The 26,197-nt window shown below is 41.7% G+C and overlaps 1 protein-coding gene across 1 annotated transcript; it reads right to left on the bottom strand.

Annotated features, from left to right (window-relative positions):
- Positions 1–68: 68 nt before the first annotated feature.
- On the bottom strand, positions 69–25,022 carry med12 (mediator complex subunit 12). Its single transcript, XM_020592978.1, is given in 44 exon segments — positions 69–800; positions 898–979; positions 1,575–1,787; positions 2,555–2,765; positions 2,928–3,157; positions 3,462–3,530; positions 3,790–4,004; positions 4,103–4,244; positions 4,387–4,752; positions 5,108–5,257; positions 5,835–5,970; positions 6,086–6,195; positions 6,689–6,890; positions 7,081–7,242; positions 7,557–7,720; positions 7,825–7,896; positions 8,172–8,351; positions 9,409–9,545; positions 9,718–9,831; positions 9,911–10,021; positions 11,316–11,436; positions 11,676–11,820; positions 11,928–12,155; positions 12,480–12,611; positions 13,818–13,981; positions 14,073–14,216; positions 15,018–15,136; positions 15,986–16,130; positions 16,883–17,056; positions 17,206–17,265; positions 17,381–17,610; positions 17,821–17,947; positions 18,561–18,692; positions 18,888–19,024; positions 19,127–19,226; positions 19,702–19,848; positions 19,974–20,246; positions 20,401–20,511; positions 21,130–21,199; positions 21,201–21,276; positions 21,387–21,546; positions 23,670–23,861; positions 23,968–24,072; positions 24,858–25,022. Coding segments are annotated over 44 exon segments (6,498 nt in total). The 5' UTR covers positions 24,960–25,022; the 3' UTR covers positions 69–762.
- Between the last annotated feature and the right edge of the window lie 1,175 nt (positions 25,023–26,197).

Below are 26,197 nucleotides of genomic sequence, written 5' to 3'. Positions count from 1 at the left end.
TGTGAGGTGTACAGACTACCTGTTAACACCTGGGCTTTTCATGTTATGACAACCGTCACTTGCCAATTATGTCGCCGTGCTAAATTGAGGCAAACACTAAAATTATAAAAGTTGTCTGACTGCTGTGCTAATTAGTTAATTGGAATTAAAATGCCTCCAGGTACTGGCTGTACACATTGACTTGGCTTGTTTAATAAAGGAATGAATACTTCTAAGATACCTGTGGTATAAACTGTCATATTGGGATTTTCACCCTTTCACTTATCCACTGATGTTATGCATGAGAACAGCTTGATGTGAGAGGACAAATCCTCTGATCGCCACTTTCATGATGAAATGTTTCATCGACAGCATACAGGCAACCAACACAAGTACAAGACATAAAAACTGACATGGGTTTTTAATGAGAAATACACGAAACTGAAAAAACTTGTACAAATTGAAATAAAATTAAAAAATTGCATTATTCTTATAATTTCTGGTATGTTTTTTTTTTTACATAGACTTTTCCATTATTAACCATTATCTGTCCTATTTCAGTGCTTGATCAGTCCTTCGATAATCCATAATTACACGACTGGAAATGTTTTCTGATCGTGGCCTCAGCGGTCATGATGGGGTTTGGTGGTCCTTTGTGCTATGAACAGTATTCCCTCCCAAGAGCCTAAACAGGACTGGACACATTCACCTGCCAGTCTATAGAGCTGGGATGACCCAGATAATGAGAGACTACTGTATCCCCCACATGCTAAGCAAGCAGGATCAGTAATATGAATTGGTGCCTTGTCCTGGTTGTGTATCTGAAAAATGGAGAAAAGGTTCATTTAAACAGGGAACTCAAAAAAAAAAGGTGGGATCACAGAGTGAGAAGACACAGAGAATAAGGTTTTGACTTACTTGAAAGTTGCTGTTGCAGCTGTCTGACCAGAGCCGCTGTCTGCTGCTGCTGCTGAGTCTGCTGCATTCCGTGTCGTTGGAACTAAAATAGAGATATGTACATCATTACATAACAATTTCAAGGGGGTGTGCTTCAGCCCATTATCTACCAGTCAGATTCAATAGATGACTGACATTTTAAGCAGCAAGTGATTTCCATTCATTTTAGTACGCAGTGTCAACTTGCAGTGTTTAAAATGTGTCTAGACAAAGTAAATCTATCAGTGTCAATAATCACTGCTCACATCTAGTGGTGGAGGCAGCAGTGTCCATGGGTTTAAGCACTGGCTACCAAAAGCATCATTCACAAGCTATGTATGATTATATACAGTCATTACACATGTGGTATGCATGTTTTTGCTAAGTGACTAAAACATGTAAAATTACTAGTGTGATATTTGAATGCTTAGAATAAATCAATTCATCTCTTCAATGACATGGAGTTTAAAATAAAACAAAACCTAAGTTGATGTCTCACTACCCTACACTGTATATTCCTATAATAAATTTTCTATCACACAGACAGTGCTTTTACAAATGAGCCATGTCAGGTACTGTCTCTCGCTCACTTTACACAGACAGTATAAACTGCTAAAAACTGGGCTACTGAAAGTTCCTGTCACCTGGATGGGACCTACAATAGGTTGCTGGGGGGGCAGTGGCTGCATGCCCAGTCCCTGATTCTGTGCCTGGCCTGGTGGTGGCACCGCGGACACCTGCTGTTGCTGCTGTTGCTGTTGTGGAACTTGCTGTTGAGGAGGAACCTGCTGAGGCTGGACTTGCTGCTGTTGCTGCTGTTGTTGTTGTTGTTGTTGCTGCTGTTGTTGCTGTTGTTGCTGTTGCTGCTGCTGCTGAAAAGAGAGAACAGTTGGTATTAGAGATTAGGGGGGGGTGGGGGGGTATGCACGCAGCGGCCCAGGGCCTTCGGCTCTAAACACAATTTCATTGTATGTGTCACAATGTTATAATAAAATAAAGCTTCTTCTTATAAACACTCGTGACTCTAAATTATTTAGTGTTGTACATTAAGGCAGTCTCTTGCATCATTTTATAGTATTATCTCTCATTCACTTTGTGATATTAGCTCAACAGCAATGGCTAAGCCAAAAGGTCTGCAGAAAGCAGCTGAGGCAGAGCAATCACACATTGTATGTGTCAGTTTATCGCATGTTTCCTCTGCTTTAGTTTTGACGAGGGTGTCATAAGACAATGTTTCACTCTTTAGGTTTGCTCGTTTGGCATTCTTTCAAACCACTTTTATAGACTGTTGTCCATGCTTGTTTCTTTATTATTTTCACCAAATCATAAATAAAACTAGCCTATATTACTGGCAATGGCAGTTCCATAGAGTGGGGTCAAAATATAACCACACAACCTGAATTCCCAGTACTTGTAAATCAGACAATGCAACAAAAGTAAATGAGCTCTCTCGAGTTCACAGTCAGACTTGTCTGTGTCCACATACCGATGTACTCTTTAGTACACAGCTTCCAATTGAGAAACACTGGGTAGTTTCATAATTAAAAAAAGGCATTGCACACAAAGGGCTTCTTTTTCCCTTTACAGGTTCCTCATGAAAACAGGTAAACTTAGCCAAAACAGAGAAAAAGTAACGTACTCTGAGTGCTTGCTGTCTGATGTACTGCTGCTGCTGCTGCACTGCTTGCTGCTGCTGTTGCGCTGCTTGCTGCTGTTGTTGTTGTTGTTGTTGCTGTTGTTGTTGTTCTGCCATCATCTGATTGGGCCTCAGGCCTGGGTGGACACTTTGGCCTCCCATGTGACCGAGACTGTGCATGATAGGATTCTGCTGGAGGGGCTGGTGGGCAAACCTGTGGTATACCAGACAGGAAGAAATATGAGAGCAGGTGGCAATGTAGTTAATATACAAATGAACAAAAACCTTTCTCTGCAAATCTGAATGCAGCAAAAGTTAAGAGGATAATACTGAACAGCTAACAAAGCAGCAGCCTTCCTTACAATATTGTACTGACCTCTGTGCAGTCTGCATGTTGTGCGCGTAGCCTGGAGCCTGCTGGTGAACGTAACCACTGGGCCTCTGCTGCATTTGCCTAAGAGGATCTACCACAGCCGGGTTGGCGCCAGGATGGGTGCCCTGGAAGTTTTGGTTCCCATAGGAGGAAGGAACTATACCACCACTTTGGGATGGATGCTGCTGCATCCCCACGTGTGAACCATATGTGGTATAGCCCTGATTTATGTTCTGGACGGAGGCAATGTTAATGATTACAACCAAGACAGAGAAGCAGACCATTACTGATTGTGTGTCTAAGTTAGGAGTGTTCATGTAGTGAACTCAGACAAGACCATATTTGAGAGGTATTCCTATGTGGATCACAAACATTCAAACCATTTTCTGAAAGTGCTTACATGGAAAATAGATTTTTACAATTCTTCAGCATTAATGTGTGTAACTAAAGGTATCATACAACATATTTTCAGAGAACAGAGGTGTCAGATGACCTGCGCATTGCTTAGGAAAAGAAAAGCAACAAAAATAGATGTACCTGTGATGCCTGCATTGGAGTGTATGGTTGGTTGGGTGCTTGTCTCATTTGCCCTATCATACTATGATTCTGAAAAGAGAAATATAAGAAGTCAGCAAACTGCAAAGCTTGAATGTCCTCTGCCAGGAGTACAAGGAGTTTTTATAGAACTGATGTTATGGCAGCTGTTTCAACCACACCATTCTCATGTTACACTTAGAAAATTAATTTAGGCAACAATCAAACGGATACTTAACTATCTTGATTCTGCTCCAGATTATTAGCTACCCATTTTGCTGTCTGGAAGACAAGACTACTTAACTAAAAGGTGTTGTTTGATGTGACTCACCAGTCTGACATGTAGATGCTGTCGCACTATCTGGCCCTGTGGCATAGTAGGCTGGGGCTTATAACTCATTGGGTATTGCTTGTCCAGTCCCATCATGCCAGGCATGCCTCCCTGCATGGCGGACATCATGCCTGGGTAGTTGGGCCGGGTGGGCATCATTTTGTTCATCTGTGGGTTGCGGGTAGGTCTGTATGGAGGTTCTAAACCTGGACCTCCTGTTGAGAAAAAAACAAAAACAAATGACAAACCATATTCCCAGATGGCATTGAAGATATTGGGTTTTTTTATTTGTTTCAATATGCACTGCACTGACCTGGAGGTAGCGGCTGATTCTGTGTGTACATGCTTATGGTCTGCTGACTGTAGGGCAGCCTGCCATATGGGTGGTTCTGCATCAGCTCAGGTGGCATATTAGCCCCATAGTTCATACCGCCTGATGTACGGTTCACATAGTCCTGGTGAGAATAACGGGCAAAATGTTTCACTGTTTAAACCTGAGGGTAGCAACATACTATAGGTCCAAGCATCAACTATGTCAAGAATGCCTCTCAGTAAAACCACATAATTCTAAGATCATTCATTAGAGTCATAACTGACCTCTGTCTTGGTGGAGGGAGTTTTCTTCTTCTTGTTAGATTTCTTCTTGTTTGTGTCAGAGGGCACAGCAGGCACACTCTTCTCTGGTTTCACAGCCTCCATCATCTTCTTCTCTGGTTCTTGGGAGACGGGCGTAAGGGGCTCCTCCTCTTCAGGGGGCAGGGGAAGAGGCTCCAGGTAGTAGCTACGAGGTTTGGGCTTCAGGTGGGTGTGGTACAGTAGGAAACGCTGCTGCTCTTCAAATTTGGTGACCTTGCGGTCCACACGTACCGTACCAAACCAGCCCCAGGAGAGAGGGGCAGAGTGTTTGAGACCCTCAAAGACGTCCCAGGGAGAAATCTTCTGTTTGGTTGATACTTGAAGGCCCTGATGGAACCAAGGCACAGCAGTTCTAATTAACTCAAGATAAGCATGTGCAGGTTATTTTCAGAAAAACAACGTTGCAGGTTTGTTAACAGCAGTAGCAAAATTTAAATGCACTAACTCAGAGCTGACTCCATGGTATGTATTCAGTCTACCCTTGACAGCTGCTCTTGATTTAATGTGACTTATTCACTTCTATTTAGAAGCTGCATTATTTTTCAAATCAATAAATCTCTTTTAAGATCCAAGCAGTTCTATTAAATGATTTAACATCCTGTTTTCACTTGGATATACAAGTGATAATGAAACTCTGTTCAGGCAGACATCAGGGGACAAGAGACTGTGATAACACACTTACCTCCTTCTCAAAGCCAGCAATCTTATTGCCCTTTGTGTCTATTAATGAGCCCTGAGGTTCACAGGTAATGACATCACGGGTTTGCTTGGGCAGCGGCAGAAGCTGGCGAACTTTTTCCAGACTTTCTGACTGCCGATCTCCAAGCTCTTTCTGTAGAAACAAAATGGGTGCATTTTTGAGAGGACGAATTATGAAAATATAAATGATTAAAATTTTTTTTTTGCCCCATTATTAACCTCTAGAGTCCTGAGCTTTGGAAACCCAAGCTGTGCGGTCCTCATATGAGGACGCAGGGACTCTAGAGGTTAAATGAGCATACTATTTCAATCCTTTGCTTTAGCCAAGCATACTTGCAAAGCTATCAGCCAACCAGGACAGATGGAGTTAAAATTACCATTGACCATTTTGCCCTCTGTGTGAACGTTCCCTTATGTTTCATTAACTCTTGTCACATTTTTAGGTGACTAGTTTGGCAAGAGAGATTCCACCTTTGGTAGTTTTATTTCTACTGATGGTACTATGGCCTTTTCATCAGGCAGCTTTCATTTTTCAATGCCCTTTTCTTTTTTTTTTTTTACACCAAAGAAATAATAATAAAAAGCTAATAATCCTAGACCTTAACGTGCAACAAAACCAAGCTGAAAACCTGTATATGAATACTACATATTAAAAGTAGAATCTTCACAATCCACACCCTGGTTTAAGGGTGAGAAAGGTGTGTTCTTACCCTGAGCTTCTTGACTAGGTTCATATAGGCCCTCTTATTCTCCTCCATGCTGCCCTGAGAGATACTGGACATGTCAGCGGCCAGTGTGCCGTTAATCAGCACACTCAACATGTCCAACACTGTTGTGAAGAGCTCACTGTTGGAGAGAAACAAACAAAGTCAGGCAGATCAAGTGTTTCAATAACTAGCATTCAGTTGGAGGAACAATGTGGGCACTGCACCCAGACTGGGTCTATTTAATGAGCACTCACTTATTGGACTGCATATCCACTGTGCCGCTGCTGATGATGTCGAGGAGGAGTACCGCCCACTCAGTGGTCTGCTGTGTGCTGCGCTGCACCGTGTCAAACATGCCACCCACCTTGTTAGGAGAATAAAAAAAAAAAAAAAGAAATACTGTTTTCATACTGTCATAATCAAACCCAAGACTGGATTAAAAATAGTAGGGTAGCAGTGAAGCAAATTATTGCAGATTAACTTTATAAAATTAAGCCTGTTTCTGGTTTTAGACAATATCTGCAACAGAGTTTCTGCAGGGTTTAGTCGAATTTGAGGCTTTTAAAATCCTAATTAATACCACATAGCATGAATTTTAATACACTTTTAATGATCAAATTGCCAGTAAGGATGATTTATACAACAATAGATTCGTCTGAAGTAATTCAATTAAGACTTTTAAACAGACTAAATTTAGTCCTTTCTTAAGACTTTAACACCTGCAGATGCTTATACTGGTAGTGTGATACAAATCTAGAACTAAATGTCAATATACAGTGGTACAAACTAATTATAGACAGACTTTATTTGGCCAGTGATGCTGTACTCTAAAGTTAAGGTGATCAAAAAGGTCTTACAAGATTCAGGCGTAGTTTCAGGGCCTCATGCATCATTTGCTTTGCCTTGCAGTCATCCTGGTACTGGTCTTCTCGCCAGTTGGTAACAATCTGTTGCACTTGGCTGTAGAGAGACGTGAGGAGGCCTTCCCTCTGCTCATCCTGTCCCTTCAGGCAGGTCAACACCAAAGAGAGGAACGGCTGCTGGCTCAGCAGAGACATACTGTGGAGGGAAATGTTTCATTTAATAGAGAAGAAATCATGTTCAGGTGGCTGGCTAAACACAAAATAAAACTGTTCATCCTGCCATACAGTCTGTCAAATGCTAATAAAGGTATTTACCTTACAGAACAGCCAGAATGAATAAAATCTCATTTGCTCTTGTATCAAAGGAGTACAAGTTTGCCACTCACCTCTTCTGTTTCTGCCTGTCCCTCTCTTTACGCGAGGAGGAGCCCACGTGCTGTCCTTTCTCCAGCTCCTCCCCTGCTGCCTTCAGTACATGGCCCTGAACCGAGGTTGGCAGCTTTGCTATCAACGGAGCTACCAGCCAAACGCCCGACCTCTCTGATGAGCTGCAGATCAGAGTGCAAATGCAAATGTTAGACTTCAGCATCGCTGAATACAAACCTAAATAAATAAATAAAACATAAGGAAATGAAGGCCGTCAGATTAGTGTTTGACCGGTGGCGTGGGTTTATATTTTTACATATTTGTTTGAAGTTATAAAAACAACTATGTGGATTAAAATGAATGTGAAAGTGGACCAAGTGCACCAGTGCAAGCCTTAACAATATTACACTGCCTTGTAGAATTAAATAACAAATATCAATTAACAATTTAAATATAAAAAAAAGAAATCTGTTATCTTCTAAAAAGCAGCACACACCTCAAAATAGGTTTCATCTTGCTTGTGGTACTGTTGTTGTTGGATACAGAGCCAGCTTGGACCGCTGCCCCGTTCCCTGAGGGGTTATTGGAGTTCATCTCAGCTGATTTCTGAAACACTTCTATGGTGGCCTTGGCTATGTTCTCCAAGAGTGAGTAGAGCTCCTGTTGGAAAATTAATCAGGAATATTCAGATCAATTCAACAAAAACTCTGCACAATTCATGGTTATCCTTCAAAAGAATGGTCAGAAGCACTGTCCACACTGACATTGTTTGCGCTCTGTTTGATCATGAGTTGCAGCTCCAAGGATGACTGTCTCATCGTCCATTGGTCCATGTTCTATGAAAGGGAAAAGATCTCTTACAGTTATGAACATGGCCAGCTCATAGCATTAATACAGTTCCTCAACCTGTGATTCAGCCAGGAGAGGGCAGCAGTACCTCAGTTCTGGTTTAAGAACGACAACTCACTAACACATGGTAAAACCTACCTATGTTTCATGTTCTATCTGAACCAAGTGTTCTTACTTTACTCAAATACAGATGAATCTCTTGCGCAAACCAAGTGACACAATTTAATATTAAACACAAAGCAAGTTTCAGTGTATTCCGGACCTGCAGGATTCGTTTGATGCGCTGCCTCTGAGGGTTGTCTCCATCATCACTGTCCAGCTGGCGGTGAGGATAACAAATAAGCTGCAGCAACCGCTGGGCCTGAATGTTTACCAGCACCGGGTCCTGTAGGGCACTGCTGTCTTCAGACAGAGACTTCAGGCAGCGCTCTCCAACCCACTCCTGTAAGACAAAACAAGAGGGGAAGAAAGAAAAAGGGTCAGTGTAGAGAATGTGAAAGTTGTTACCAAATTACATTTCCTAATGTGAGGACCTGAGTTATAGGATCTTGATTTAAGGAGCAAGACTTCAGAATCAGAATCAGCTTTATTGGCCAGGTGTGTCGGACACATGAGGACTTTGACTCTGGTACATTGGCTCTCAAAGTGTATACCATGCAAGGGGCAAGTAAACAGTAAACCAGCATAAGGCTGTGTAATATAACAAAATAAGCAGCATTAACAAGCAACAACCAGTGCAAACAATGCAAAATGAGCAGTATAAACAGGCAGTAAACAATGCAGACAGACAAAGGAATGCTCATTGTGAAATGAGATAAACAGGAATAAAAACAGTACTTAGAAATAGAGATAGGAGGTGCAGAGAACAGTAAAGTAAAGTGGGGGGGCTCTTCCTGAAGTTCACTGTCATCTCCACTGTTTTGAGTATGTTCAGCTCCAGGATGTTGCAGCTACACCACAGGATCAGCTGCTCAACCGCTCAGTGATACAAAGGCTTAAAGTATAATACCCTGTATCCTCCTGACTCATGCAAAACGAGCTTAACCGCAGCTGATTGTTTGGAGATGAAAACTGGGCAAAAGGTCATTTCTCAGGAACAGAACTACACCAGTCAGAGGCTTGCTGGGCAGAAAATGTGTTTGAAATCTCCTGTGGTCTCAGAGCAAGGCCAGCCCACAGTTTCTGTCACTTCCCTCGCTGGCCTCATTATATATGTGGCACCAGTGAAATGTGCTGCAGGAAATGATCTCATGTTTTTTTGCATTTGTTGCTTACTGCATTTACACGTAGCTAAGAAAAGCTTATAATCGTGATGATTGAAGGAACATGTTTGCATAGCTCCATGCAGTACAAAGCAGTTTGCTTCAGATACATGGATTAGGTACTGTATCTCAGTACCTTCATTTTCACCTTTTCCATTTTATACTGACTGTGTGAACGGTGGTTCTGCACTTTACTGCTTTAATACTGTTCACTCCCATTTCAACTCATGTCCTCACCTGCTGGCAGATCGTCTTCAGAACATACTTTGCATAAACGTCCAAGCTGGCTGTTTCTATAGAGACATTTCGCCCCTCAGATATGTCATCAAGACCAGCAGGGTGGGACAGTCCGGAGCCTCTTAGCTCAGCATCACCTGAAACATTTAGAGAACAGTAAAATCTATCAGATCAGATTAGTAATTTTATAGCATGTTAATATGTATTGATCCAACAAAAGAGGCAACTGAGACCAAGACAAACCTACCCTTAGCCTGACAGATTATAATTTAAAGATTATTGATATGGCAGCACTTCAGAGATTCTTACCCAACATAAAGACAGCTTTGAGCACAGCAAATACTGCTCCAACAACTATGCTGTTCTGAGAAGCAGCAAGAAGGTGGCGATCACAAGAAGACCGGATACCAACTGAGGATTTATCTGCAGAGTCATAACACCATTATAAAACAAATTTGCCAAAGACAAAATGTATTGCACAACAGTAAAACGTGTTTATTACCTGACTTTACACCATCTTGGGGGACAGGGTTACGCTGTGGTGTCTTGAAAAGGTGCAACAAAATCCTGCAGGTGAGTCTGGCTCCTGGCTCAGAATCTTGTTCACTGCAGGCTAAACATAAGTTCGGACACTGATAAGTGTTTTCTCGTATCACACATATGTGGCTACACAATGTATCACAAAGTCACACATCTAAACTTAAACCTCGTCCTAAATACTGTAGACTTCTCAGTCAGGAAGAAGTGGAATTTACACAGAGCTGTTGTTGTGAAAGAGGGTGTGAGAACAAAGCATCTGACACGAGAGAGAGAGCTGGTGGCTTTTGGCATGTGTTATAGTTATAAAATGAGCCAAGCTCAACCAAACAGAATGACTGAATAGGGCTTTGTGTCCAAGCTGAGAGAGAGAGAGAGAGAGAAAATGCACATCAGGAACAGAGAAGCACTTCTTTGGCCACTGCACAAAGTGCACCAGGGCTGCAAATAAAACAAGCTGTGTTCATTCTCCTCTTTGATAGGTATGAGGGATTATTCAGTTTGATGTTCCTTCTTATGAACCATGCTGCAGTGTACTACTCACACATTTATAAAATGCCTAATGGCAGTGAGGTTGTATACAGATTCTTGGAAAGGGGAGGTGGAATGGAGAACCCTGGTAAATTGGCACCACAGAGAGGAAGTGATGGTATTAGTGGACAAATGAGCCTAGTTTAAAGGACTCCTGTTCAGAGGTCTGTGTACCACAGGGGCACTTGTGCAGCTGCCAAAGGGTAGCCTACTTAGAAAGACAAAGTACAGCAGGCCAACGAATCTGACAGCATAGAAATTATGATTTGATTAAAACTAAAAACCCATATATTCACATCCTGTGTCAGCTGTAACACAGAGCGTGAAAAGCAGCTCTTTAGCCAACACAGAGGTCTAAATATTTAGCATAAAATAATGCATTAATGACCGAAATTGATGACTAAAAGAAATCGGCAAATTAAAAGAAGCTAAAAAGTAATGGATAAATGGTTGAAAATAGCTAACCATAAAGCAAAATGGTAGATAATTTAGATTGTAAATAGCTAGCTAAATGTAATGGATAAATTACTGACTCGACTAAATGTAACTGATGAATGGTTCAAACAGAAAAAGGTCATGGAAAAAAGATTAAATCTAGGGCTAAATGTATTGAGAAAATAATTTTAAAAGTAGTGAATGAATGGCTGAAATGTCCAGTTTCTTCCACTCCAAATTTTAAGAATAACACAAACTTGACCAAGCTGACATATAAAGCAGTTGTTCTAACATCCACCTGAAAAAGGTTGGGAACCACTGTTTTAAAGTACTTACTCATTTGCATATTTTTGCCCTAGCATTCTTTTTGTATAGCAGTCTTCATAAGATGGAATAACCCTTACCTGCATTGAGGAGAGAAGGAATGGCCACACAGCGAACCAGGTCTTCTAGAAGCAGGCACTGTCTAGCAATAAGAATGGCTACAAAGGTTGCCAGGGAATCGTGGAAGGACAAATCGCTAACCTGAACGACAGGAGTGCAGAGGAGATCAACTTTAAAATCAATGCTGTTATTTTGAGACCAATCGCATATAAGATGTAAAAATAAACACTAGAATTCAACTGAAAGGTGGCAAAGACTTAACACACATTTGGCTAACGTTCTTAGGAAATCTGACAGAACAGCTGTTGGTAAGGATGAAAACTGTAGTAAGCATTTAACAAGATGAGCACTAGATACAGAGTTATAGAAGCATGACTTACATCTACATTACATAGCAAATCATTGAAGCCACAGTTGCCATTGTTGGAGGAGCAGCAGAGAGCCTTGAGGATGCCGAGCCACTCGGCACTCAGTGAGCGACAATACGCTGTCAACTCGGCACACAGGATCCCAATGTCATTCACCCTGAAAGCACATTACATGATATGAACCGACAGTCCAACAAAGAGTACAGAACTGTAGCAGTCTGACCCGTACACACATAAAACATAACTGTAACAAGAGACACACACCTCTCAGGGTCTCGGTGGTCCACACACACATCCATCAGCACATTACAGACAAAGCTGTAGCGGTTGGCCGGGCTGTCGTTGAGGATTTTGCCCACCACGGAATGGTTGAAGTTGTGGGCCGAGGGGTTGGCGATGGCCTCCATCATGAACGCAGGATCCCAAAGCATGTTGGAGTCTGACGGGTCAATATTGCAGTAGATGGAGTTTTTCACTTTGGAGCAGAACTCACTGAGAGAGAGAACACAAGGCAAAAGGAAAAATGAGGGGTTCTGTCGGTGCTGACAAATAAAAAACAACCTTAGATTACACAAAGAGAAATAAAAACACTTTGTTGAAAACTGATGTAATGCACAGGGCTGCTGGCGTCTGATTAGAAGCAACTAAAAGGAATACTGGAACTAATACTGGAATACTAGAACTAAAACTGGATGTAAATAAAATGTAATGATATGTCTAGACGTACAGCCTGTACACATATTACACACAAATATGCATTTGTTCTAAGGCAAACTGAAAACAGTCACTTTTAAATAGCTGAAATCTTAATTTTACCTGAAGATCTCACCAAACTTGTTCTTGAGGTGACTGCAGGAGGTGTAGAGGTCATACAGGTAGGCCAAGATGCAGCGCTCAGCAGACGAGCAGTCTGCTGGGTTCACGCCTGATTTCACCACAATACGCAACCTGTGAACACGTTTATGATTCAACAGCAACTCTTTCATCTACACGCTTAAGGGACAAGACCATTATTTATTTTAAATAAGGCAAAAAGACAAATTCCTTTCTCCTGTCTGTACATACATGGAGCTACAGACAGCAGCCGGCTATCTGAGCTTAGGATGAAGACTATAAACAGGGGAGCTACACCTACCAGCACCCCTAAAGCTCCCTAATTAATGCACTGTACATTTAATCTGTACAGAGACATTTAGCCATTTTACGGGTGGTTGTGTACCAGACAGTTTGTTGTCCAGGGCCAAACTTAAACCTAAAGAAAAGAAACGGTCTGACACACAAGCCCTGAAAAACTACAAATTTTTATTTTTACACAGCAGATTTTCTACAGATAAGATGTACTGAATTCACATGAGTTTTAGAGGTGCAGTTAGGAGGTGTCCAAGTTCATTCTGAGTATACGGTCCCATCAAGAAAAATGGTCACACCACGATGGGATAAACTGTATGATGATAATGCATGTGTTGAAAAGGTGTATCTGACCACGGCTGCATGGACGACACTTAGAACCGAATCGCATGTGACAGTCACCTGCCAACTGGAACATAAATAGTGATGCTCTTCAGACTAAAGCAGTGCCGGTGCGGCATACTGCGGGAAACCTGGTGAATGTACTTTTCACCGCCGCAGGACACTACAGGTGAAGCCACAGCATGTGCACATGACAATTTTAGCAATATGGAGACAGCCAGCACGAAGCGGCGGGACCGGAACTCACAGCAATGTGTGTGGTTGCGTAAACTTCGAATAAATGTTGAATAGTTCCCAACCAATATTGAGCATTTTATCCTGAAATGCACACCCCTACTTAATACCAGCATCACAGTCAGATTGTTCAGGAACAAAGTGCCCTGTCTGCATTCATGTAACAATAAAAATCCTCATTAAAAACAGCAGTAAAATTCTTTAACTGGCTGTTGCAACCACAAACGTCTTTTTTACTACTTTAATTATAAGATATCCCAACCCTCCTTAGAGATGGGATTTTATTTCTATTTCAGTTCATCTCTCTCTCTCTCTCTCACACACACACACACACACACACACACACAACCATACAGTCCCAGGTTTGGGACACAAATTAAATATCAAGTCTTAATGAAACTGCACATACAACTTGAAGATTTGAGATACCATGTTGACAAATTGACATACCCATCAAAAACCTGCGCTGTCTGCTCAGGATTGAGAATGAGGCAGGAGTGGTACCTCCTCAGCACAGCTACAATACACAGACACAAGCTGGTGGTGTAGCTGCCCACCAGGCTGGATGACTTCAGCAGCAACTCGGCTTCCACCAAACTCAACTCATTCAGAAGCTACAAAACACAAACAGTCAAAGGATTTTTACAACAATGAACAAAAAGAGATGTGTAGTGCTATATCCAAGTTAAATGAAGGTGGCTATACCTGAATAGCAAAGTCTATGAGGCCACTAATGTTGAGGGAGTACTCCATGAGGTCAAAGATGAACTGGATGTGCTGGACTAGAGGCAGGTGATAAGACATCCCTAAGGCAAAGCTGGTGATCTGTTCCAGCACATTTCTGGACACTTGTGGTTACACACACACACACACACACACACAATGTCAGGACACATTGAGCCTCGGCTCAGAGTCTAAGAGCAGAGACACAGCAAGCCGACGGTTGGAACACCTTGAGGGAATTGTTTTGTTTTTTTAATTTGGTAAAAACATCCACTTGTACTCAAGGACAAAGTGACAAAGCTCCCTATCAATCCTCTATACTCCTTGTACAAACAGTCTAAGTGAAGACATGTTTCCTACTACAAATTATTCATATGAATCACACGTCAGTAGTGTAACTTCCATTTTGCCAAAAAAAATACACTGAGTAACTCCTATTAAATTCCTTTAAAGTCTTCACTACATATATTAGAGGCGTCTGGACAGAAATGCATGAAAACTGCTGACTGACTAACTGGCAAAGGCACAAAGCTGTAATTCTAATTGGCTGTACTGTGCTCAGGAGCAACCGCATTCTCTGTTACAACCTCAAAGCTCAAAGTGGAGCGGACAAACATGTCAGCGTCGGTGGGCACCATGTTTTACAGCATTGACTATCCCAAATTAAAACACCTTATGTTCTGATGGGTTTTCAACCTATAGCCACCATTATTCATTCAAATTGTATTCAGACATCAGAGAAATCTAATTAGCTTCAAAATACATTTACATTCAAATCAGTCTCCATGGGGGGCCTTTTATTTTCAGCTGCTGTGACATTTGCATTAATAATCTCTATGGCTGGTCCCCAGACGATCAGATGATTCCTACATACTTTAACACATGGCACCCATTAGGACATGAAAGGAGGAGGCTGTCTGGTCTGACCTGGGAGGTGACCTGGTGCTGGTCGAAGTGAGAGAGGTGCTGAAATTTGGAGAAGATATCTTCTGCAGTGGGAAAGGCCTCTGGTTTACTCCTCTTCCTCTTTTGTCCTTCCTCCCCTCCTACATATATGTAAAAGAGAGGGAGCGGCAGTTTAGAACTGGTCAGCAGTATTCTTTCTGGTCTGCTGAGCAGCTGAGCCATGAAATCGAGTTAAACAAATGGTCTGTTATCTTATTTCTTCTGTCCATTTGTAGCTTTACTGCAAAAGCGATAGCTATAAAGGCACTTAAAGGAAAGGAAAATGGTACTCTTCATTTAGGAGAAACAACTTGGAGCTGAAGGTCATCATGGGCTCACAGGAATGTGCTAAGGCGACACAAAACATTCCAATCTATGCAATTATTACTGTGAAAACCTTAATTCACCTTAATAAGGTCACATGTTTCTGAGATAAAGTGGCTGTGAACTGATGAGAGCAATTAGCATAGAAATTGGGTTGAAAGAAGATTGAGTGATGCCCCCCCCTCCCAGGGCGATTAAGAAAAGCTTGTTCTTTTAAAAAGGACAGGAGAAAGGGAATATAAATGGAAAGTATTCAAAAAAGAAGGAGAGCTTTTAGGAGAAAATGGCCATCATGGTGTTTTACAAACATCCAATATAAAACTTCTGCTTCTCACACTGCTGTCTGACAAAACCATCTTTCATGTGATATACAGAGATTATTCTACAGAGAGATTCAGGAGGAGAGAAACTGAGTAATTAAACTGGGGACACATCAAAACTTCAAAGCAATTTCACTGCTTAACATGAAAAGTAGGCACAGTAAAACTGAAATCTTAAATGGCAGATGCAAACTGCACGCCCACAGCTACGGTAATGAAAAACAGCAGCTAAATGAGAAACACAGGACATTTGGCTATCAGTCAGTGCTGATAAAAAAAATATATATATATGAGCAACTCGGTTACCGGTTTCTGCTGTGCTTTTGCGGTTGAGCACCTTCAAGATGTCTTTGGTGATTTTCTTGATGGTGTGTCGCGCCTCATCTCTCAGTTTGCCCACACCATAGAGGACCACTAACCGCTGGTTGCACTCGTGACTGGCACTCTCCTCCTAAAGACATGAAGACCAAAAAAAAGATCATCATAAACCAGATGCACAGCAAGAAATAATATGAAGCAAACAACATGGAAAAATAAAAATCTGTGTGGAGTTTGGAGTTTTCAACAGACAGGATATCAAATGGCAGAGAAGTCTAGCCAGCACTAGGAAACGCATTAAGAAAACAAAACTGTAAATGTTTAACACAGCATCAATAATATTTGCCACCAATATTTGGGTTATCTGCTATGTTTCAAGACTGTATTTAACCAATTGACAAGGCAATATTCAATAACGTAAATTAAGGCCAGGTTATGCCGTGGTAGGCTAGTGGTTAAATCAGGGTTGCGTCAGGAAGGGTATCTGGCGTAAAACACATGCCAAATGTCAACGTGCGAGTCGTCAATGTGACGATTCGCTGTGGCGACCCCTAAACGGGAAAAGCCAAAAGTGACTTTCTTTCTATGCTGAAGAACTAACCTACCTACTTTGTCACTCCCACACACCTGACCTGTTGCTGCATGGAGTGGGGGTGAATACTGAACGGTCGGTGCCATCAGAAAGGTGAATCGTATCAGTCTCGTTATTCTTCACAACTCAACTCCTCCAGGTTACGTATCGGGACTGAAGCTGTGCTAAACTTCTGCTCAAAACTTTTAAAATGGAATCTGGTATATTCTAGGGAAACATCAACTCATCCATTAAAAACCCTAAAGGGCAATTTGCTGGGATTTCTTTGTAAATGCTAAACTGAGTGTTTTTACCTGGGGAATAGGGAAGTGAGTGGCATACTGAATGTGGCGAGGTTGCTCGTACAGCTGAGGGAAAGCAGGGTCCATGCCTTTGTCCTTACAACCGGCCTTGCTGTCCTGCTCTGGAGCAGGCTTCTCAGGGGAGGGTGTGCCCTTGGACTCACAGTGCATCGGAGGAGAGAACATCTGCAAAACAACAAGACGCTGAAATGATTCTCACAAGGGCTCCTGAGGACCGTCACAATGCTCAGTAGAATCGGTACATGCCAGAGAAGTGATTATGTTTTGTATGCAATATAGCAGGGAAAACATGAAATGTAAAATACTGTGTTTACCTCATCAAAATTAGCACTAGAGTTGTGATCGATTTCCATAGAATCCGACAGACCAGTATCCTGGTGAACAAACAACAACCTCATGTCACCCTTTTACACCACACTGTTACATTGTACTACTGCACAAATGAGTCATCGCACTCCACAACACCAACAACAGATGCCTCCAACATGCCTCCATCTTGACACTGCTCCCTGCATCCTGCTCCTTGCGTTCTGATTCATCAGAGGGCTCGTCGCTGGGGGACCGTGGGCGCGGCAGGTGGGAGTCAGAAGCCAGGTCACCACGGGAAATGAGAGTGCACATGTAGATGTTGTGGGAAAAGACGTCATGACGGATGAGCTCACAGAAAAGCAGGACCAGGTTGGAGAACTCCACTCGTTCACTTTCATTCCCAGGCTCCGCTACAGAGGCGAAATGAGGATTTGAATAATTTAATAGCAGGTTTCCCTTGTCAAGCCATTTATTACAAATATGCACCGGGTAATAAAATAAGAGGCAAACACAAAAGGATATAAACCCCCTTCAATCTTATACTGAGATCAAGTTTGACACCTTTGAGAAATGTAGCTGCTGAAATGAAAAATAAAACATTTAAAAAGAGGAAGACTCACTCAGTGTGGGGGCCTGAGTATCGAGGAACTGCAGCAGTACATCCTGAAAGACCGGCAGCGTGGCAGCTGAGAAGGAGCCAGATGACACAGAGCCCTTCTCATCCACCACCTCGGACTCACCGCACCTCTGCAAACATACACACAGCAGATGGTCTTTGAGTGATAAATGTAGAAATCCAGTTTATAAACTTTCCTTATGTGAGTTTCTCATTTGGGTCATCTAAAGAAGCCACAAAACAAGAACTGCACAGTAGGATTATTTTTAATGTTACTGCAATGTTTGGGAGCACGATGGGAGCGCAGGACCATCGCAGCAGCAATTCATACAAGGCAAGGTGCCACGCTGTGTGGAAGAAGATAAATTAATGCTTATTCTCATTGTTTCAGTTGAAAAGATCTCAAGGTGAAGTCAACAGTCACATGCTAAACCTAATGAGTCAAAAGACTTTTTTTTTGGCCTTTTTGTTTTTTACAACTATTCTCAAAATAAGCTTTTTACTTTCATCTCTTCGGGTGTCTAAAATTCGTTAAATGAAGCAGTCTAACTGGAAAAACACGAACTGCTTGGAACACATTTGCAATAAGGCACTAACTTGTGATGCAGTCACTTTATTTGACAGATGAGAGATTAGCTCTAATGAGGTTGATGACTATTGAAACATTAGTCTGAACCTGAGGAAAACAAGCAAGAGATTAAAATCATGAAGCAGAAGTCAGCTGGGGGTTGCCGTGTCTCTTACCTCTGCTTCTATTTCAGCCTGTCTCTTTTCCAGCAGCTTCGCCACCACCATGGCCCTGTGCCTGCCAGAACGCTTACAGCACACTGCCCATTCACAAAGCAGGGTCACCACCGCATCATCATCTGGTGACATCTGGACAGAAACAGGCATCATGAGACAATACAGCTAATTGCTGGTGCCACAATTTCTAATCTGACGATCAGTAATCATGTTATCAGCAAAGCACAGATACTAACATCAAAATTATACTGAGAGTATAATGTTGATATTTGTAAACTTGGACATATATATATATAAATAAAAGATTTAAGCAGAGCCACTCCCTACCTCATGGCCATCTTTACTCTGGCCTGACCCAAATATTCGGTTGTACAGTGAATCCAGCGAGTTGTTGAAATCAGACTTCTCAAAGCTGTGGTTGTCTAAAACCTCCAGGGTGTGGAGAACCCTCCCAATGGTGAACCCTGACAACAGATAACAGAAATCATCTCAGTCGTCCTTGCACAAACCTGTGTTCATGAGCTGTGAACAGGTGTCTTGCAGAGACAAAGGAGCGGTTTTCTTACCTGCTGTGGTCTCCTGGCACTTATCAAAGGACCACCTGAACTCCACTGCTTGGCCTCGCTCCTTAATTTGCTCCTCGATTTCTCTCAACTTTGCACGGACCTGTGGTGAAAGAAGGGTTCAGAAAACATCATCTTCCAAACAAAAATACCCCAAAACCAAGGAGAAATCCAGCCAGGCACAGTTACATAAACCACTGCCAGAAAGATGTGTTTATTAGGAGATGGGTCTCTCAGCCAACAGGTTTGTCCAAAGAAGAATTTGGATTTGCATTAGCGAGTTTTACTGGCACTTCAAGGGCTGTCCTTTATCTCACAATTTATTGGTTCACCTTATTTGACCAATATTAGCTTTTGTGTGTTCAGAACAGGTTTATTCTGTTACCTGTTCTTCATTTATTTGTTGTGGTATTTTGTTTTGGGTTTCATTATTTTTTTTATGGGTTGGAAAAGTTAATAAAACGACAACTAAAAGAAGATAAGCCAACCAAGAGGCTCTTGTGCTGTACACCCCCCACATTTACATGTTGTCTTAATAAACAGAAAAAGTAAGAACTTCAGTTCAGTACTGGATGTACCTGCTGTGTAAAGGCAGTATTGCCTCCTGGCATTGGCAAGCTGGAAGGGGCAATGGGAAGGAGATCCAGCGGAGACCCAGTCTTGTTTCTGCTGTCTGTTAGAGAGTAATGCCACACCAGAGCACTGGGACAACACAGCACTATGCTCTGATGTGACAGTAACAAGATACAAGTAACAGGGGAAAGAACTTTAGTAAAGGAGGTACTTTAAACCCAGCACAGAGGAAAAGTTCCACATTTCATACATATCCATCAAAATGGAAGCACAGCACCTGTAACATGCAGCTGAGTCCAAACACCAGAGGCCTGTGCTGAGGACAGATGTAAAAATCTGTGAAGGGTGTCTGGGGCTGGTTCCCTCCTGCCGGCTGTGAGGTCGGAGTTGGGGGCAGGGCGTTACCTTGCTGCGTCAAGATGCCATGGGCTGGATGACCTCCTGCACCGGGGCCCAGGCTCCCGTCACTTAGCCACAGGTTGAGGCGCCGCGTGCAGAAGTAAGCCAATCTTCGTGACAAATACGCCGACTGTACAAATTCACCTGAGTACTGCAGGTTGAACGATAGATTTACAGCATAGCATTAGTGTTCCTGTCATAACACAGAGCAGCCAGTGTGCGACTTTGTACTAATGTAACCCATCAGAGCATGAATGGTGACAGAAGCAGAGATGTTGAGATGACAGTAAATGCAGAGGGAGTACCTGTAGTAAAAGGGGCAGCAGAAGTCTGAGAAGCTCATCTTCACCAGGTCGGATCTTCTCAAAGCACTCCAGCACCCATGTCAGGAACTCATGTCTGTCTAGCATACCATCCTGGACAAAAGACACCAAATGCAAGCACATCTTAATGTCAGACAGACAAACATGGTAAAGACACTTTACGGTGTAGACTTAGAATTCATTCGTTCATGGATTCACTGACTGAAACATGCAGAGATCACCATCTTTGCACCAAGCAATCAAGCAGGTCTAGGATCAGAAAAACAAATCCATTACTAACTCTTTTTCTGAACCACTTTCCCTAATGTAATGTGATTTCATTCAGTACTCAGAAAAACTACAGATTTTACAGAAGAAATGGGCGGCATGTTCTCCAGTAGGTAACATACCATAAGTTTCTATTTTCCCTGGGATAAAAAAACAAACTGTTATTATCTTGTTTATTAAGGCTAAGATCAGCCTGTTTAATAATGCTTTTAACCTCCTCTGCTGCTTTGGAAAGCAGTAAGTAGAGGAAAAAGCATTTCCTTGATAGCTTTCTGTTGCCACAGCACATCAATATGGCAACAGAGCAGTAACTAATGAAACTACTGAAGATCCAGTGTAGTACATTAGACTACTGTTTTACTGGAGGAAATTGCAGTAAGGTATTAAACTGTAACATTTCAAGCTCAACACTTGTCAACAACAGACTTTAGAGAGTGAACTCGCCTGAAACATGAACATGGCGAGCTTCTCGTTGTACTCCCACTGCTTCATGGCCGTCTCCACGTCAGCAGGAGTTGGGGAACTGCCGGTAAAACTCAGCCACTTTCTGAAGCTGCTCCCATAGGTACTTAGTAATAATCTGGGTCCATTCTACACACATGAAAACACATTTCAAACCCCAGAAGAATCAAATAAACAGCAGCACAAAGAGGAAAATTCATAAGACTTGAAACAAAGCCACGTAACCCTCACTTGCTTACCTATACAAGGATCAATCACATGCCTCTTCTTGACTTTAGTCTCTGTGATGGCTGCATGATACGCACAGGTCATCTTGATCATCCACGCTGAACGCATGACTGGGATTGAGTACTTGGCCAAGTATCCAAAAACCTCCTCCTTTTTGCTAAAGATGGGAACCTGAGACAAGAACATTTACATGGGTCAGTAATGTTGCATGCAACACCAAAAATATTTCTCTCACATAAGAATAGTAAGAAACATCGGGTAAATTTTTAAAATTGTGTAAATAAAGTCTTCGGAACTCCTTTTATAGCCAGATGAATTTTCCTTTCCAACACTCTCTGTTTTGAACATGAATAAACTAAAAGGATTAAAGCCCACAATTTCATTTAAACACATCTGCCGTATTTTCCTGATGTTAGGTCTTCTGTGGTCTGAGTGACGGAGCTGAGGAGAAACCTGGAGCCCTGTACCTCTGGAAAAGCAATCAGTCAAAGTCAATTCATAAGCACAGTTAGAAAATATAGAAACATGAGCAATGCATGTACCAATTCACACAGCAATAAAAGACATAAAAAATACTATGTAAATGTACCGCACCACAGTGGATTCATACACTTCATTAAAGACCCTTTAATTTAGTCTAACATATTCAAAATTTAACCCCTATTTGCTACCATTTGTAAAAGCATTTACAAAGAAAATAATTCACAGAGAGTACAAGAAACCTCCTCACCAGACAATCTATAAATAATAGATTTTTAAAAATGAACCGATAGAGAATGTTTCCAATAACAATGACATTCACTGTGTTTTGAGTCAATACACCCAAACGAGATCAGCAATAGACTTGATTTACACAGAAGAACCAGTTGACTTAACAAGGAAATAAAAACACTCCATTACCTTTCCTGAATTGTTCTGGTTTTCTGAGGTTGAATTGAACTCTCCAGGAGAGCTCTACACAGATTAGGAACTGTTTTATCACCATGGCCATTCCAACTACTGGCACTTTGCTTTCATAGAACTGACAGGAACCTCTCCAAGCAGAGATATAAACATCAGGAGCCATCCATCTATTTTCCGACACATATCTGGGATAGGGGTGTGGTGGCCGTAGGGTAAGAAAGGTAATGCAGACATCCCAGTCCCCTGTTTTTCAACTACTTCTAGGTGAGGCAGATTAGATATACAGCCTCTCCAGCACTTTGTGGGTCTAGCCAAGGTTCTACTGCCGTACCAGTCAGATGTGCCTGGAAATCCTCCAAAGGAAGGTGCCCAGGAGGCATCGCGAACCACCTCAACCAATTTCTTTCAAAACAGAGGGCCAGTAACCCTATTCGGAAGGAAACATCGGGACCCTCCACACCTGATACATTAGTTACCTCTGTCTAAGATGTCCCAGCAGCAAAAGTCTATAAACCTCTGCCACAATAAGTGAAGTAAATTTGCAGGCCAACATCGCAAAACTACAAAATGGTACACAGCGACACTGGTGGTCCTGTGAGGCTGTAGTGTTCACTGCACACCAGAAAGCCAAATCAGTTTTTGGTGGAAAAATGAAGATGCAACTTCTATGTTCTTACATCATTATTACTTATGGGATAAAACAGTAAGGTCTGGTCATTAGGATTGATTACAGCAGGACTTCTTAAACTAGCTTATCATGTTCAATGATACACTGTCAGATCTGGCTAACTTCCCCCCAGTCTAAGTGTCTTCCTCAGGGTCCCCCTTGGAAGTAGGCTCAACTGTTGATACCAGGACAGCATAGTATCATACTACAGTCACAGTTAGGAATGGTAACATGTACTTAGACAAGACAGTACATGGTAAAAATGTGTACGAGAACTGGTAAACATGGGTGGGGAAAACGGATGAGCCTGAAGAAAGACTGGGGAAATCATACAGCTGCAAATAATTAAGGCATTTTTACTTTAGTATTTTAACTGAAGTGTGTTGCATGATGTTTAAAATTTTTCAGGGAATCAATTTCCATTGTTACATGAGAAATCCACATCAATGCTTTCTAATTGTAAATAGCAGAAATCAGCTGAAAACGTGAACACAAACAAACAAACCACTAATTCTCTACAGGAGACCAATGTGTAAAGAAATAAGCCAATTAACCAGTCCACCAAAACAGCGCACAGAGTGAGGCCAGTGTGGGGAATACATTTCAAAAGTGCAAGGCAAAGTAGACGGTAGATTTCTCCAGCAATTATTTTACCAGTTAAACCAACACGAAGAAAACATAATATAGTAATGAAGATTTTTACTGCTGTACATTGAGGTCTTACCTTTTTAGCCAGCTGTGTTAGAGGTTTAGTCCCAGCTAAATCTGTGAACCAGTTATTGATGGAGCTCTGTGACCTTGCTGTGACGAGCCAGAAATTATCCTTCTGGTTGACCTGTGGCTTACGCTTCCCTGTGTCTGGAAATGTGTTGTAACGCAGCTTCTCTGCAATGATGCTGCTGAAGTTTGAACTGATCTGTAAAACATTGAGGGAAACATTTGAAGGCCAAACTGATCAAAAACCACTCACACAAAAATACAACATTCAGCATGGAGGGGGGTTAAAGTGCAAGAGTCGTTACCTTTGAAGGGTTGAAGTTGACATTTTTGGCACTGCCATGTTCATCACCAGACACAGCTGGTTGGTTGTTGAAACCTTGCTTCACATTTAGGGCTGTCAGCTCATCCTGAAACAAACACACATTTCAGTGCCTAATAATAAAAAAAGCAAAAACATTATGTGTTGATCTACATGCAGCATCTCCTTGTTTCTGATCACAGACCAGCTAGCAGCAGTTTGAGAAAATCAGGATATGCGCTTGACTGGGTTTCCTGACACCAGGAAAATACACGTAGCTGTCATTATCACAGACTTGTGGTAACGTTGACAGAACCCCCCAGAGGTAAATCTATCAGCTTCCACCAACAATAACAAATTGTCTTAGGTTAATAATAAACCAGGAGCTGAGAGCACCTCTCAGCTAAGCCAAGCTCCAGTCTTAAAATAAAACACGAATAGTTAAAGCTTAAATTACTGCTTGCAGGTGGTAAAGGGTAGCTGTGTAGGTTTAGCTAACGTTAACTCGTTGGACCAAAACATCAAGCTAACTAACAATTACTAATCACGCACAACCCAGATTTCACTGCATTATTGTTTTCCATCACAGCTAAATATTGGTTGCCGTTTATAACAAACTGGTTAGCATCCACCAGCCGCTAAGCTAGCTCTAAAAAAAAAAAAAAATCTCTGGTATTTAACGAACTGGTTGTTCTCCCAGTAGACTGTCGAGCTAGCTAACAAACTGACAACCACTATAAGTAGCTGCTGTTCATTGTTATTGCTAGGCCCGAATCGTCTAGAGGGCTTCCCAAACAGGCTAGCTGGTGTTAGCTCGCACAGCTTCTTGGCTGAAAAATTTCCTCTCCAAAACATCATTCTTGGCTTTTCAGATTGGGCATCGTAAAATCTGACCTCTTTTTGCTTTGGATCTTGAGGATAAACGTCCGGAGGGCCAAGCCGCGGCCGCTTTAATGGCCGGTGTTCGTAACTTAGGATCCCGAAAGCAGCCATCATCCAGCGGTATCACAGCCTGGGCTTTCCTCCTCCCCAGCTGCCTGAAGCTAGCTACAAAAACCACACACTTCCGGTACGTAAGCCGCATCCCGCACTTCAAAATAAAAGCCACGGAGAATCCACTGTATGGAACGTTTTTTATGATTTACACCAATTTCTGAAACAAACAAACATGTTATGTTACTGTATACATCTACTCCACTGAATTTTTTATATTGTAGCATCATTTGGGTCTTGTACTTTTTATTCCACCACATTAATACCTTTTCAGATTAAAAATAAAAAGCTTAAATAACCATATAAAATACAATACATGTCAGTTAAGCCTTGCTTTCATTTATAAAACCATCGGGAAATTTTGTATTTATACTGTATCAGTCACCAAACGTTTGTACACATTCACAAATTTGATTTTCTCATGCAGAGTTTTAGTATGGTGCAATATACTGCACAAGCACAGACTTTGGAATTATTTTTGATCATCATTTTACAAGACAAAATCCTATTGATCCTTGCGCTAATAGACACATTAAGGAAACTGTTGTGCAAACAAGGAGAAAAACAGCTTTCTGCAAAGGACTTACAGTATGACTTCTGTGTTGTGTTTCAAGAATTCCAAGTGTTTCTCTACCATGGTAAAAGAATTTGTGTTTGCTAACACTACATTCCACAAAGTGCGCATAATGGCACAAAATTATCAGCTGTGGAACAGGTGTGTGTGAAGTGAATTGTGTACTGTCACCGTAACTGGTTATCAGTGTCTGGCTCGTTTTCGATGTGCAGGAACAAACTATCAGATGGTGGCTCACAGCATTTTAGAGGTTTTGTTGGACCCTTTATCACTGGCTGTTGATCTCAGGAGCCAAAACAAGCACATTTTTGATTTCACTGCATTATTGTGCATGTCATCAGGTCCATGCTGCAGTCTGAATTTAGGAATAGACACACATTTGGGCAAACTTACATACAATATGTCAAAGGCCTTAACTCCACCCATGCATTCATGAGCTACTGGACTGGTTCTTGCTTAGATGTCATGTTTTTGTAGTGTTGCTGAGCTGTACTGACAACTTGATGGCACTACTGTGCAACCATTTTCTTCTGGAATATCTATGATGCTTTTAAATGTCTCCACAATTTTCATCTAATACACTTATGAGTACTGCTCTAATTGACCATTTAATTCCTATAACTTTGTCAGGTTAGACAATTAACAGATTATATATTAAATGTGATGC

This window comes from Monopterus albus, unplaced genomic scaffold (assembly GCF_001952655.1).
Source record: "Monopterus albus unplaced genomic scaffold, M_albus_1.0 scaffold2.1, whole genome shotgun sequence".
NCBI lineage: Eukaryota > Metazoa > Chordata > Actinopteri > Synbranchiformes > Synbranchidae > Monopterus > Monopterus albus.
This window is presented reverse-complemented; position numbering and strand designations above follow the sequence as displayed.